The sequence below is a fragment of the Pteropus medius genome, unplaced genomic scaffold (assembly GCF_902729225.1).
Source record: "Pteropus medius unplaced genomic scaffold, Ma_sr-lr_union100, whole genome shotgun sequence".
Taxonomy (NCBI): Eukaryota; Metazoa; Chordata; class Mammalia; order Chiroptera; family Pteropodidae; genus Pteropus; species Pteropus medius.
The window spans coordinates 633,804-648,128 of NW_024351730.1; the positions used below are offsets into that span (position 1 = coordinate 633,804).

At 37.8% G+C, this 14,325-nt stretch overlaps 1 protein-coding gene across 2 annotated transcripts in view; it reads left to right on the top strand.

The window, feature by feature from the left end:
* The window catches only part of RHOH (ras homolog family member H), a 43,971-nt gene extending 30,887 nt beyond the window's left edge, over positions 1–13,084 (top strand). For both annotated transcript variants that reach the window (XM_039845014.1, XM_039845015.1), the window contains one exon: positions 10,159–13,084. In XM_039845014.1, coding sequence (XP_039700948.1) covers positions 10,356–10,931 — 576 coding nt within the window. In that variant the 5' untranslated portion in view covers positions 10,159–10,355 and the 3' untranslated portion in view covers positions 10,932–13,084. The remainder of the gene's footprint in view (positions 1–10,158) is intronic.
* Positions 13,085–14,325: the final 1,241 nt, after the last annotated feature.

Genomic DNA, 14,325 nt, shown 5'->3' on the forward strand with positions numbered 1-14,325 from the left:
TAATCATGCTAAGTTTCTTTCCATATCAAGAGATGTGCTATTTTACGTTCTGTTGCTCAATGATGGGGGAGGGGGGATGGTGTACCAGGAATTTGAGGAAATTCAAGAATATAAAATACATATCTAAAAAGTTATAACATTTATTTAACCAAAGAAGGATTAATATCCTTAATCTCTAAAAAGATTATTAAAAATCATAAGAAATGATGACCACCTTGCTAGAAAAGTAGGTAAAACAAATGACTTACAAAAGAAAAAATGTATATTGTCAATAAACAAATGAATTTTAATTTTCAGTGAAATGCAAATGAAACAGGTAAAATTGGCAAACATTATACTCAGTAGTAGTTGGTAGTGTGATGAAATGAATACTCTTTTACGTTGCTTATAGAATATAAATAGGTCCAATTTTTTCATCTCTTTTGTTCCAGCAATTGCACTCATATCTATTTGTACTAAAGAAATGATCATGTATTTTCACAAATTTATTTTTAAAATGTTCACTCAGTGTTATTATGATAAAAATTAGAAACAATTTAAATGTCTAACAATAGGCTATTTGTTAAATAAATAATGCTACATTCATATAATGAAATATTGTATAGTCATTAAAGTTACATTTGAAGATTCTTAATGAAATAGGAAATATTTATAATATAAATGTTAAATAAAAAGCAAGATGCCAAACTATATATAAAGTATGATATTAGCTTTGGAAAAAAAAAATGATTCACTGAAAAAAAGAAACAAGAAAAGGTACACTACTATCTTATAGCTTTTGGTTCTAGGTGGTAGTTGTTTTACTTCTTTAGGTCCTTTCAATAGTTCAGTGCTTTTGAAATGTTTTATAATGTGTATGTATTACTTTTATAATCGGAAAAAAAGGGTGTATAGAAATCATTGAGAGAAAATGAGGAGAGAAGTTGGCCAGAGTGAGGATGACATCTTCAGTCTAATTAGATCAGCAAATAAGAGAAGGAATGCTGTTCACCAGTGGCTTGAATCTGCCTGTCGAATGGTGGTGGTGGTGGTGGTGTGGTGGTGGTGGTTCTGGCATGCGGGAGTTGTGGGGGAACCCTGAGATGTTATGGTTTTCTTCATTATAGATGGTGCTTTAGAGCTGGGAGGTATCTTGAATTTGGCAGAGGTCTACCCAGATATCAGGCAGATTTACGATTTTCACAATAAGTTAAGGTCAGACAGGGAGCTAATTTAAATTTAAAGAGAAAACATAAAATCCAAAAGCAAAAACTACCCACTGCTTTTCACTTTGTTAGATAAAAAAGACCCCTAAGGTAGAGGGTCTTCCTCACTCTCAGAGTTACTCTGATTTGCAATCTGCTTTTGTGTGTGTTATACATTTTCACTCTTGAGTTTTTTCTCTTCTAAATTATTTTTGTTATGACTTTTTGCTCTTTTGCAAAGAACTCATTCTGTGGAACTGGGGCAAGGAAGGCCAAGAGAAATTATTGAAGTTAATTACTAGTAAGGGAGTTAAGAGTTCGGGTAATCACAAAGTAACTTCAAAAGTATCCTTTGCACCTTTTAAATTTAGGGTTCCCTAATCATCACTCCTTTCTCCCACTTCCAGAGAATTAATTGCTCCCTCTTCTGGGTTTTATAACAATATCATCATAGCAGTTACTATTTGTGAGTGCCTATTTTGTTCCAGGAACTGTTTTGATATACACTAGCTGTCATAATCTTATGAAAACCTTTCAAGATAAATAAAATAACAATAAATACTTCTTTAGTACTCAGTCTGTTCCAGGCACCATTCTATGTGCTTAACATGCACTAACCCATTTAATCCCATACAACCACCTTGTATGATAAGTACAATCATTATTCCATTTCTACAGTTGAAGAAGTAAAGCTTAATAACTTTGGTTACGAAGGTTAAGTAACTTTCGTGGTATCACACAGACAATAACTAGTGGACCTGGGAGGCAGTATGGTTCCAGAGTCCATGCTTTTAATCACTATACTATACTGCCTCTATAGATAAAGGACTGAAGCTCAGAGAAGTCACACAATTTACCCAAGGTCACACAGTAAGTGGCAGACATTGGAGACAAACCCAGACTTCCTGACCTTAGAGTCTGTGCTCTCCTTCTTACTCTGAATTACCTCTTTTGTATAGTAGAGGTTGTCAAACGTTTTCTGTAAAGGGCCAAATAGTAAATATTTTAGGCTTTGTGGGCCATAAAGTTTCTGTTATAACTTTGAGTTGTAGCAAGAAAACAGCCATAGACAATATGTAAATGAGAGAGCGTGGCCGTGTTCCCATAAAATGTTATTTATAGACACTGAAATTTGAATTTCATATAATATTTGTCACAAAATATTGTCCTTTTGATTTTTTCAACCATTAAAAACGTAAAAGTCATTCTTAATTTGTGGGCCATACAAAAACAGATGGTGGGGTTGGCCTACGGGTGAAAGCTATAGTTTGAAAATTTTGCTTTATAACATCATTACATTATAGAATGATTAGATATGGGTATATCTGCCCCTTTGCAATCTCTTTCCTCAAACAGTTCTGCCTGGGCCCCAAACATGCATAACCAACTGAGAAAATAAGAAGCTCTTGGTAAATAAAATTCACATTTCTTAGAAAGAAATTCAGAGATTATGTGACCTTTTTTGAACATGCCCTGTGGGGGTCGCACTCTTGACTATAAGCAGGTTTTCAGAATATCCCTTCCATTACTTTGAGAGAAGTTGTGGTAACTACATTTTCCCATCACCTCAGTTTTGAGACGAGGTCCTGGTGTCTCTTAATGGTACCTGGCAATTGCCTGGCTAGTCAGTCTTATTTTTGACTTTATACTTGGACCAATCTGAGAACTCGTGGTAACCAACCCATGGTAACAATCGATTATTGTAGTCTAGGAGGAAGAGACCAGTTAGGGCAGAGTGTCTACAACAGAAGAGGGGAATGGTGCCACAGTCCCCGCTTGGCCTGGGTATAAGAGGGGCTGGACTCATGGCTCAGAGAGGCTTTGAGGATTAGGGCACTGAGATAAGATGAGGTCTCAGGGCGTGGCGATGTTTTGTTCTAATTCAACTATGATATGGCTAAATAGGCTTTAGGCTTAGGAATGTAAATATTGTTTAGATCTTTGACTCTGGAGAACATGTATTAAAATTTGTAAACCAGCATCTTGCAAGCGAACTTTTAGAACAAAATCCATTTGGAATAGAGGTGCTTTATATAAAAGTACATTGACTGAAAAGTGATTTCCTTTTGTGATTTTGAGAGGAATTTAATCATTATTTGTAGCAGTTAGAAACATGATACAGGGAATTAAATTAGGGTTGAGAATTAGTGAAATGAACTCTTACAAAAGGAAACAAGATAAAATACTAATTGAGAAGATATTCACTGCAAAGGCAGTAACCTCATTTTTAAAAATACTTTTTACTGAAGTTTAATCTACATACAGAAAAATGAACCCATCATAGTTCTATAGCTTGATGAATTTTCATACTGAACACACTTGTGAAACCAGGTTCCAGATCAAGAAACAGCATGCTTCTTGTAGCAGATCAAGAACTGGTTTATTTGTAGGAGGAGAATGGAAATAGGGACCTGGTTGGAAGGGATGGTTAAAAAAAAGTGTCTTGAAACTGGGTTTGCACAGGAAGCATAGTTTTATTTGAGATGCACTGGATAGGGCTGAGGGGAATTACAGGGTGGGGTGACAAGGGGGAGCTGCTGCAGCTTTGGAGTTAGACTCCATTTAGGTCTAACTTTGCCTCTGCTGTTTCCTCGCCATGTGAATGCAGGCAAGATTCTCAGCCTCCCTAAGTCTTTGTAGCTACGAAACAGTAATTTCCATGAATTACTCATTCACTGTTAAGCCTCAGGGCTTGTTATAGTGCCTGCCACACAGGAAGCCCTAAACAAAAATTTTTAAGTGAATAAAACAACCGATGAATAATACATACGAAGTACTTGGCACAGTCCTTGGAAGATGCTCAATAATGTAAATAAAAGTCACAAAATAACCCATTGACTCAGTAATGCCACATTTGTGAATATGTTCCCCAAGAAAATTGTTCCCATAAAAGTAACATATGTATGTATATCACATATATATGCATGTATATCACACAAATTATGTATATAACATATATATATCACACACATAAACCCCATATATAATACACATATATGCTTGTGTATATATAAAATGGCACAATGGTTAGTTACAGTGAAATACTGAAACTAACTCAAAGACTCTGCTAGCAGTAGGGAAAGGCTGTGCAATTATGAATTGTTGAAACAATGGAAAGCTATTTATCTAAAACCTGGCAAATTGGATAGACTATGTTTAAAAAATTTAAAAGATCTGAAAAAATGTTTAGAAGATATATACAAGTGTATATTTGAGAATGAAAACTGAGTAAGAGTTTGGAGTGATAAAATATAGAGATGGTCAAGCTTTTTTTTCTATTAAGTTGCTTGAGAGTTTTTGAATTGATTCTCTTCCTCCTCAAGAAAAAGAAACGAGATGAAGCTTCCAGTTCTCCTTACCAGACAGGAGCTCCATGGCTTCATCCATCCTGAGCAAGCCCTGCTCTTGCTGTGGTGTTTCCGTTAGGCTGTGGAGGGGTCTCTGATGGAGGATGCTGGAAGGAGATGAGTTGCTGAGGAGCATGGCAATTTCCTAATCAACTAAGAGTGTGAGATATATGGCAGAATCAATTAACTTAATGAATGAATTGGCTGCCACCAGTGCAGGTCCTTTGCCTGAAGCTCTTTTGAAGAGGCTGCATTTACATGTTTTCTCCGTAACTGACAGACAATCTCTTGCCAATGGCTGCCATGGGTTCATATTTTTGGAAAAACATGAATTAAGAATTCCATCACCACTTTGAAATAAGCCATCTCATAAAGTCTAGATGACCTAAAACCTGCAATAATAATAATTAGTTAATATTGGTCATAATTTCACCTTAGTTTTATATCGTGCTCTATTGTTCTGAGGGAACTTTCACAAAACAAATGAGAACATTTCCAAATGTACAAAGTCTTGTAAAATTACAAGCACAAATTATTGCCGTTTTGTTATCATTTCTACCTGACCCTTATAAGCTCCCCATGAAGAAGGTGGGGCAGATCTTATTCCAGTTTCACAGACGGGGGATAAATACAGGAGGACTGACCATAATAGCAGAATGTGAAGATGACTATGTTGAGGTATGGGAGTGGGGTGTTATGGCAACACAGAGGGGCACCTGATCTACCCATGGGTCAGGTGATCAAAGAAGATTTTCAAGAAGATGTGAGAGTTAGGGGGTGAGTGAATGGCAACTCTGTCCAGGCAAATAGAGAAGCACAGGGCGTGTCTGAAGAAAGAGTGATAGTGAAGAATGGGTACCTGTTAGTTAGAATGAAAATAGAGGCTTAAGTGAGACCAGGATTTCCTATTGGACAGCCCTCAGCTCTCCGGAAGATGAATGGACTAGGATGCTCATCCCTAAGCTCTCCCTTTTGTCTGCCTTTGTCCTTTCGCTATAGTAGACAGAAGCACCCGATACCTTTGCTTCCTTTCCCTTCTCCTCTCCCTGTGTGTGAACCATGGGGGCCTGTTGAAGGCATCCTTTCTGTGAAAATGGTGAAAAGGGGAGAAAGGGAAGAGAAATCAGTTACTGAGAACTGAGAAGTTCTGGGATCGAAAGTTCCTTAATTCTACTCTGACTTAAGCCCTAAAAGGGTCACTCAGTGGCATCACTCATGACTCTATCTGAAGCACTCGTGGTAACTTCTGTATTGAGAGACATAATGGGGGCACCTCTGCCAGTCAGCCACTTGTGAAATACCACTGAAAACCAGAGTCTATTTTTCACCTGGTAGCTCCTTTAGGAGGATCTCTCCCTTTAGGAGAAATCCAACTACAATCAAGCTTATCAACCTTCCGCACTAACGATGTGACCCATAGCGGCTCTGTCTTGGTCACATGTGGCACATTGTCTGAAGATGATCTGTCATGTCTATGTAGGGTAGTGCTCTACCCTGGACTGGAGCTCCTCCCCTTCCCTTGTCTCCCAGCTCCATATTTAGCCATCTGCTGAAGGCTACACATGTCATCAAAGTTTATTATCTGTCTTTACTGCTACGGAATAATGCAGAGGTTTATGTTCGTGTAATAAGCTTTCTCCTTTGGCTTTAGTTTTAATAGAATCACAGAGAAAGCTAAACTTGTCCAACCAATTTACTATATGGGAAACCGAGGCCCTGAGAACTAACTAACCAAGAGCCAGAACTGGCTGGGGAATGAAAATTATTTGATTGAACAAAGCCTTTTTCTCTAGTCTGACTCTTTGGATCTCTTTAGGTGGCAAAGCACAGACAAAATTTCTTTACTTTGTTCACATTATATATTTATTTTTATGGTACAACCCCTCCCCCCACTTTTTTTTTGTGGTCGCGGCTGGGTATAAGATACACAGAACACTCTTTCCTGGAGAAACCTCTTCAGTGCTAATTCAAACTCCCCACTTATAATTAATAATTGTTTATCATTATACTCAGTAATTATTATTTAACAACGATACCACTAATAAAGACTACTTATTGCGTGTTTGCTATGTGTTGACTGTGTACATATTAGTATCTTTACATTATACTGTGCTCAGGATTTTATTGTCTATGCATTGTGAAGCAAGTATTATTACATCAATTTTACAGAAGAGGAAACAGGCTTAGGGAGATTAAGAAACTCTTCTAAGGTCATCACACAGGTAGTCATTTAGGCAGCCTGGATTCAGTTGCAGATCTACCCAAATTTAGAGCATATGTTCTTAACAATTTTGCCTCATTGACTTCTTTTTTCAAAAATTTTATTTTATTATTAGTTTCAAGTATACAATACATTGGTTAGACATTTATATAGTTTATAAAATGATCCCCCTAATTGCTTCTTCTCTCCTCTGGTTTTCCACTAGCCATTACATTAATGCTAACTGCGTTCCCTATGCCGTGCTCCCCATCCCCATGACCATCTATCAACTGCTAATTTGTATGTCTTTAACCTTTTACCCCATTTTCCCAGCCCCCCCAACCCCTATCCTCTCTGGCCGTCACCAGATTGTCCTCTATATTTGTGAGTCTGTTTTTGATTAATTTGTTCTTTTTGTTCCTTAGATTCCACATATAAGTGAAATCATATGGTATTTATCTTTCTCTGTCTGACTTATTTCACACAGCATTATAACCGCTAGGTCCATCCATATCATTGCAAATGGTAGGATTTCATTTTTTTTTTAATGACTGATTAATATTCCATTGTATATATGAACCATAATTTCTTTATCCATTCATCTGTTGATGAGCATTTAGGTTGCTTCCATATCTTGGCTATTGTAAATTGTGCTGCCATGAACGTAAGGGTGCATAGTGCATAGATCTTTATGAATTATTGTTTTGGTTTTCTTTGGATAAATACCCAGAAGTGCAATTGCTGGGTCAAAAGGTAATTTTTTGAGAAACCTCCAGACTGTTTTCCATAGCAGCTGTACCAATTTGCAATCCCACCAACAGTGCATGCGGGTTCCCTTTTCTCTACATCCTGGCCAACGCTTGTTCTTTGATTTATTGCTAATAGCCATTCTGACAGGTGTCAGATGATATCTCATTGTGGTTTTAATTTGCATTTCTCTGGTGATTAGTGACCTTGAGCATCTTTTCATATGTCCATTGGCCATCTGTATTTCCTCCTCTTTGGAGAAGTATCTATTCAGTTCTTCTGCCCATTTTTTAATTAGATTGTTTGTTTTTTTGTTCTTTATATGTTTTGGATATTAACCTCTTATCAGATGTGTTATACGCAAATATCTTCTCCCATTTAGTTGGTTGTTGATGGTTTCCTTTGCTGTACACAAACTTTTTAGTTTGATGTTGTCCCATTTGTTTATTTTCTCTTTTGATTTCCTTGCCCAAGGCAAAATATTCAAAAAGAAATTACTGTTAGCAATATCAGAGAGTTTACTGCCTATGTTTTCTTCCAGAAGTTTTATGGTTTTTTAAAGTCTTTAATCCATTTTGAGTGCAGTTTCTTTTTTTCGCATTTATCTGTCCAATTTTTCCAGCACCATTTATTGAAGAGACTGTCTTCACCCCATTGTATATTCTTGCCTCCTTTGTCATGTTAAGTGAGTGTATTGGTGTGGATTTATTTCTGGGCTCTCTATTCTGTTCCATTGATCATGTATCTCTTTTTATGTCAGTACCATGTTGTTTTGATTACTATTGCAGATATTTACTCAAGAAATTTGGCTCTTAATCTATTAAGAAACATTTTATCTAATGTCCAAAAGTCCAACACACGTACATTTTTCCTAGTTCTGGCCTGCTACACTGGGGTCAAAATAAAGCTTCGAAATGCCTTAAGAGGTCTTGGTTTTGGACTAAATAACAAGGGGATCACAAACGCATATATTTAAGTCATTGGTAGGTCTAAGGATCTAAAGTCTGAGACCTGATGAAGTCCCCAGGGAGACCTTATTCAAAGATCTGTTGACAAAGAGACATCTAAGACCATGATGTGTGAGAGTGACCCGGTGTAAGTCAGCAGACAGAATCCAGCTGAACATTTGACACTCTAACCCCCATGCTATGGACATTCAATATTTGGCATTTTAAATAAACGGTAGTGGAAATAAGTAACAGGATGGTTCTTCATAGATCCCATGTGCCAAGTTCTGTGCTAAGCCAGACTCTTCATGTGCTGAATCCTTATAATGATTGCATGATCTTCTTATTCTCATTTTTATAAAGAAATCAAAACTCAGAGAGGTTAAGTAACTTTGCTAAGGTCGCCCAGCTCTCATGTATTAAAAAAATGCATACGTGAAAATTATATAAATTATTTATTTGATTAGCTCATTTGCAAAGGCTATTATGTCTAATTAAACAAACAGAAACTGCAGGTTGACAAGGATAAAAATGTCTTGGAAAGGAATATTGGGATTTAGAGGAGAGATTTACAAAAATTATGTTTTGAAACAGATCTATAGGTCTGTTTTACATAGCTTTACATGTGACATGTGAGGAAGATCACCAGTGGGGAATCTTATAAGCTCAGCATGTATTAATAACCTTTACTCAGGATTTTGATCTGAAAGACTTTTTTTTGTCTGAAGCTGGGCTGGCCTTGTGATGATGTTCCTTGACAGATGGGACACTGTCTCCAAGGCTGATCTCCTCGTTTGGAGCATTATCAGCTGCAGTGAATGAGAATTTATTTGACCCTTTCATGAAATTCGAATTCTGTCATTTATGCAGCTATGCTTAAGTGACAGGGACTGAATATGTTTAACTAGAGGCCTAGCAGACTTCCTGATACATAGGTAGCTATCCAAAAACGTTGACAGAAAGAAATAATTTAATCCTCACAACATCTCTGAGAAGCGGTTCTTAAATTTATCACAATCTTGCAGATATGAAAAATGAAGCTTAGAGATCAAGTAACGTGTGCTCGAAGCCATGTTGAATAGGTAATGGAGTCTGATTTTAGAGGCAGAAAATGCCAAGGACAGTGTGCCCTTTCCGTTATATGGGTAGCCAGTTTTTTGAAACCTAAAGGGAAAAAACAGTAAATTTTTAGAGTTCCAGTAATTTCTTTTCTCTGACCTCAACACAAATTCCCACATAAACCAAGGACTGGCTGATGAATCAATCAAAGAAAGGATGTGCTTATAATATCTGTTGCTCACCACATTTCTCTTGCAATTCCCAAAGTGGCTGGGATCCATTAGAAACTGAAGACAGCGCTGTCAGCTGCCTTCTCTACTTTATGAAGCGGAAGCCAGTATAGAGTTGCTTGAAAACTTCTCATTCACTCACCAGGTTGCTATTGAGGTCTTTTTCATGTTATGATCAGAGCAATTGCTTGTGTTTTTATCACTAGGCTGGTTTTTGAGATAAAATCAGCTTCTGCTTCTTGACTGGGTGGAGTTGTGGGTACATGTGCTAGAGGATGCCAGATCCAAGCTTTCTTTGCTGAGGAAGAATGGGTTAGATGAATGGGGTAGTATGGCCACACTGAGATGGGCCCCATGTTTAATCAATTTGCCAGTGAGGAGGTGCCCTTCATCAAAAAGGGAAAAAAGAAAGACTCAATTTTCCCTCTTCTCTTTTTGTTCCAGTTGAAGACCAGGCTTTGGAGGTTTTCAAAGTAGATCAAAATCTCCCTCAGGTGGATGGAGAGAAGAAATATTCTGCAAATTGCTGTCAGAGGTCCTGAGGACACAAACCCATCTGGTTTTCATTCCCTGTGTTGAACGACATTTGCTTCAGCCATTCAGGGATTCTGAACTTTTAACTAGAAATCCAGGCAGAGAACATGCTGAGTTCCATTAAATGTGTGTTGGTGGGAGACTCTGCTGTGGGGAAAACCTCCCTGTTGGTGCGCTTCACCTCGGAGACCTTCCCCGAAGCCTACAAGCCTACAGTGTATGAGAACACAGGTGTGGACGTCTTCATGGATGGCATCCAGATCAGCCTGGGTCTCTGGGACACAGCTGGCAATGACGCCTTCAAAAGCATCCGTCCACTGTCCTACCAGCAGGCTGATGTGGTACTAATGTGCTACTCTGTGGCCAACCATAACTCTTTCCTGAACCTGAAGAACAAGTGGATTGGTGAAATCAGGAGCAACTTGCCCTGTACCCCTGTGCTAGTGGTGGCCACCCAGACTGACCAGAGGGAGATGGGGCCCCACAGGGCCTCCTGCATCAGTGCCATAGAAGGGAAGAGACTGGCCCAGGATGTGAGAGCAAAGGGCTATCTGGAGTGCTCAGCCCTTAGCAACCGGGGGGTACAGCAGGTTTTTGAGTGCGCCGTCCGAACTGCCGTCAATCAAGCTAGGAGACGCAACAGAAGGAAGCTCTTCTCCATTAATGAGTGCAAGATCTTCTAACCTCCAAGAGATTTCACTCAATTCTCATTTACTCACCCCAAAGACTAATGGGGACAGGGAGAGCAGGCAAACTAGCAACAGTTGATGCTCTTTCCGGGTATATCCTGAGCCATGTTTCCTTTTGGATACAGTTTGTTGATGGGACTTGGTCACTGGATGTTTTATTAAGTACACTTTGCAAATGAACTCTTCGCCCAGTCCAACTGGAAGATCCCTTGGGAAGCCGTAATGAATATTCCATCTCCAATTAAAAAATTTAAATGGTCTTCATAATTTTGGACAATGAAGTGAGTTTTCCAAAAATTTCCATATTTAAAGACACATTTTATTTAAATGATAACAAAATACAGAGTTCTTGTATATAATTAGTTTTCACACTTGGGAAGTCTTTTCCTGCATACTCACAAACACAAACTCTATATGTTTAAAACAACCTTATAGGGCTCTGCCATGTCTGTAGTATTATTTTCACCTGAAGAAGTAATTTTGTTGAAGCCACTTGCCTGTTAGATTTTACAAGGTAATTGAATTTTAAAAAACTATCAACTGATCCTTGCAATTAATTTTCCACCCAGCTGTTATTCAGTGTGTATATAAAATACAGTTCAATAGCATCTGATACTTTAATACTGCCTAATGATTTTTAAACAGTTAACACTCTATTTCTCTGTAATTGAAAAAGAAAGCATTTTTTACTTATGATGCTAACTTTTACCCAAAGAACCCAAATTATTCACTAAAGCATTCCTCTTTCATTCACTTTTCATTTACTTCAAGAAAAATTGAAGTAAAACCTTATGGGTAGAGAATCAGATTGCTCCAAGTAATAGCAGCAGAGCTTGAAATAGAAGTGAAAAAATCTCATTTTCATTTTAGGAACAGCTGCACATTGCCTGCATCTTCCAGTACTGGCTTCTATCTGGTTGTAGGTCTTGGTAAAGAACAGGCTCAATGTTCTGTATGGTGGTAATTTGGAGTATTTGTTATTTGAGCTCTAAACTAAGCTGGCATGGCAACATAATATGTTAATTTTAGGATATAATCAGAATACTAGGAAGGTGTCCACATATACATATGTGTGTGTATAAGAGAAAAAAGGTAGAATGTATACCTTTTACTATTTCATGAATATGAAGCACCTGAGTAAAAAATATTCACAAATTCTAAGCACAAGGAACAGAAAAACTATATAGCAATTATTCAGATAATAAATAGTTATCAAGGGAAATATTGAATAAATAGAGACCCTCTCCCAAACTTCATTCTAATAGCTTAAAAACAATGGTTTTGGTGATCTGTTAAAATTGAGAACAGAAGACTATGTAACTTGAAGAAGAAATTGAGAAGGATGGCATCCAGGTATATCATTTACTCAGCTAATCCAATAAAACTTAGAACCACTCTGAACCACATTTATTAAAGTACATCATTGTTATGGTGTAACATGGCCATTACACACAAATAGTAAGGCAGTTGGCATAAATGAGTATGATTAGACTTATATTGACATAACCAAACCAATTTTCTGGTTTTTCTTATGTAGTCAAGTCTTCGTAGCTATAATCAAATTTACGCTCATCTCCACACTGCTTTCTCTTTCTCCTTCTCTCATCTACATCCAGTAAAAGGCCCGGGATCTGGATCTTAGTCTCTGGGGCAAAGTTTCCCACTAAAATTAGTGGTTCCCAAGGTTTTTTTTCTTGTTGAAGGAAGATGAGGGGCAAAGTGTGATTGAAAATGGGAAGGCCAGGTCCCCGATTCTAAGTGAGGGAAGAGAAGGTGATCCCATGCGTCTTGGTGTCCCCAAGGCCCACCACAGGAAAAGAGCAGTAACTACACGAACTTGTGCTGAATTGAATTGGAGAGAGAAAGAAAGGAATTGAACTGCTGTGCCATGAAATAGGTAGAGGAAGGAAGCAGATCCTCACCAGCCTTGCAGGGAAAAGACGTGAAAATAGGTCATTTTGCTGGAATCCATATAATGTATGTTTTACATGAGTGTATATTTATTTTTGCCTGCCTAGACTCAGGCACATGTTTCTTACACTTCAAAACTTGCAGTACCTTTTTGTAGACTATTGTATGTTGATTCTTAACTATTTCAAGGAGCAACATTAAATATGTTCTTGTTTACATTAAAGAGTTGATTTGAATGGTTGAGTTATTCATACTCTTCTGTTTTAATACCAACTATCTAAATGGGGCAGCAGATTCTAGTGTGATGCAATTAGGTTGAGTGACAAGAAAGCTAAAAGCATCCTAATGGTTACTGTTTGAGTGCTCGAATGTGTCAGGGACAATGCTAAGCACTTGTGCATTATCTCACCACATGGTGTGTAGGTGGCCACGCTATAATGAGTACCATGTTATATGAGGAAACCAAGGCTTGGCATATTGATGTGACCAGTCCAGGACCATACAGAAGGTGAGTGGAAGCACCAGGGCTCTCAAGCAGTTCTGTCTGACTGCGAAACTCTGCTCAAAACCATGGTGCCCCACTTCCTCCCAGAGCAGCCCAACTGATTGTCTTTACCACATCCGATCTAATGTAGCTTTGTAGGCCCCATACCCGCCAGTCAAGTGGCTTGTGTTTTAAAAATTATTTTTAATGAAATGTGCCAACAATGATTTCAGTTCTCACTTTTTATTCTTCTTTTTGGCAATGAGGCTGAGACCCACCTAAGTTACAGAGCACCAGCATTTGCAAAAGTTGCTGCTCCAACCCTTGACTTTTAAGTATAACTTCTTAGGTTGATTGCATGTGAAATGCATCATGATTTCATACTTTAAAAAACTTGGAAAATATTCTCTTTTTCTTATATTGCTTTTTTATTCTGCAGGTTTCAGGAATTTCCTTTGAACGAGAGAGTGATAGGGGAGAGCAGAGCCAGCTTCTTTTGTTTTAAGGATTTGTTATCATCGAAGGGCACTTCACCCAGCATGAGATGGAATGGAAGGATGCCAATCTGGCATATCTGTAGAGTTATGATACAACAGAGGGGATAGGGATTCTGTGAGTGTTTGTCCCTAATGCTGAGAAGGCAATTTTATGGGTCGTCAGACTAGAATAACTCAAGGATAGGGACTTATTTTTCCTCAAGCTGTAGCTTTGGTGAAAAAGCAAAGAAAAGTAATTATTGGCTAAGATCTCAAGCAGTTTTTCACCAGAAAAGATAAAACATACAAATTACTTGTGATGTAAATTCATTAAAATACTTGATTAAACCAAAAGTTTACATTAATTCTTTTAGTTGATTCTAAAATATATCCTGAATTTAGTACTTAATTGTAATTAGAGAGCTATAATGAGAGAGTAAGAGGTCAGATAGCTGTGGCATATTTGAGATTCAGAAAGTCTGGGTCATGTGTCTTTCAGTCTGTTTCCCTGTCTTAA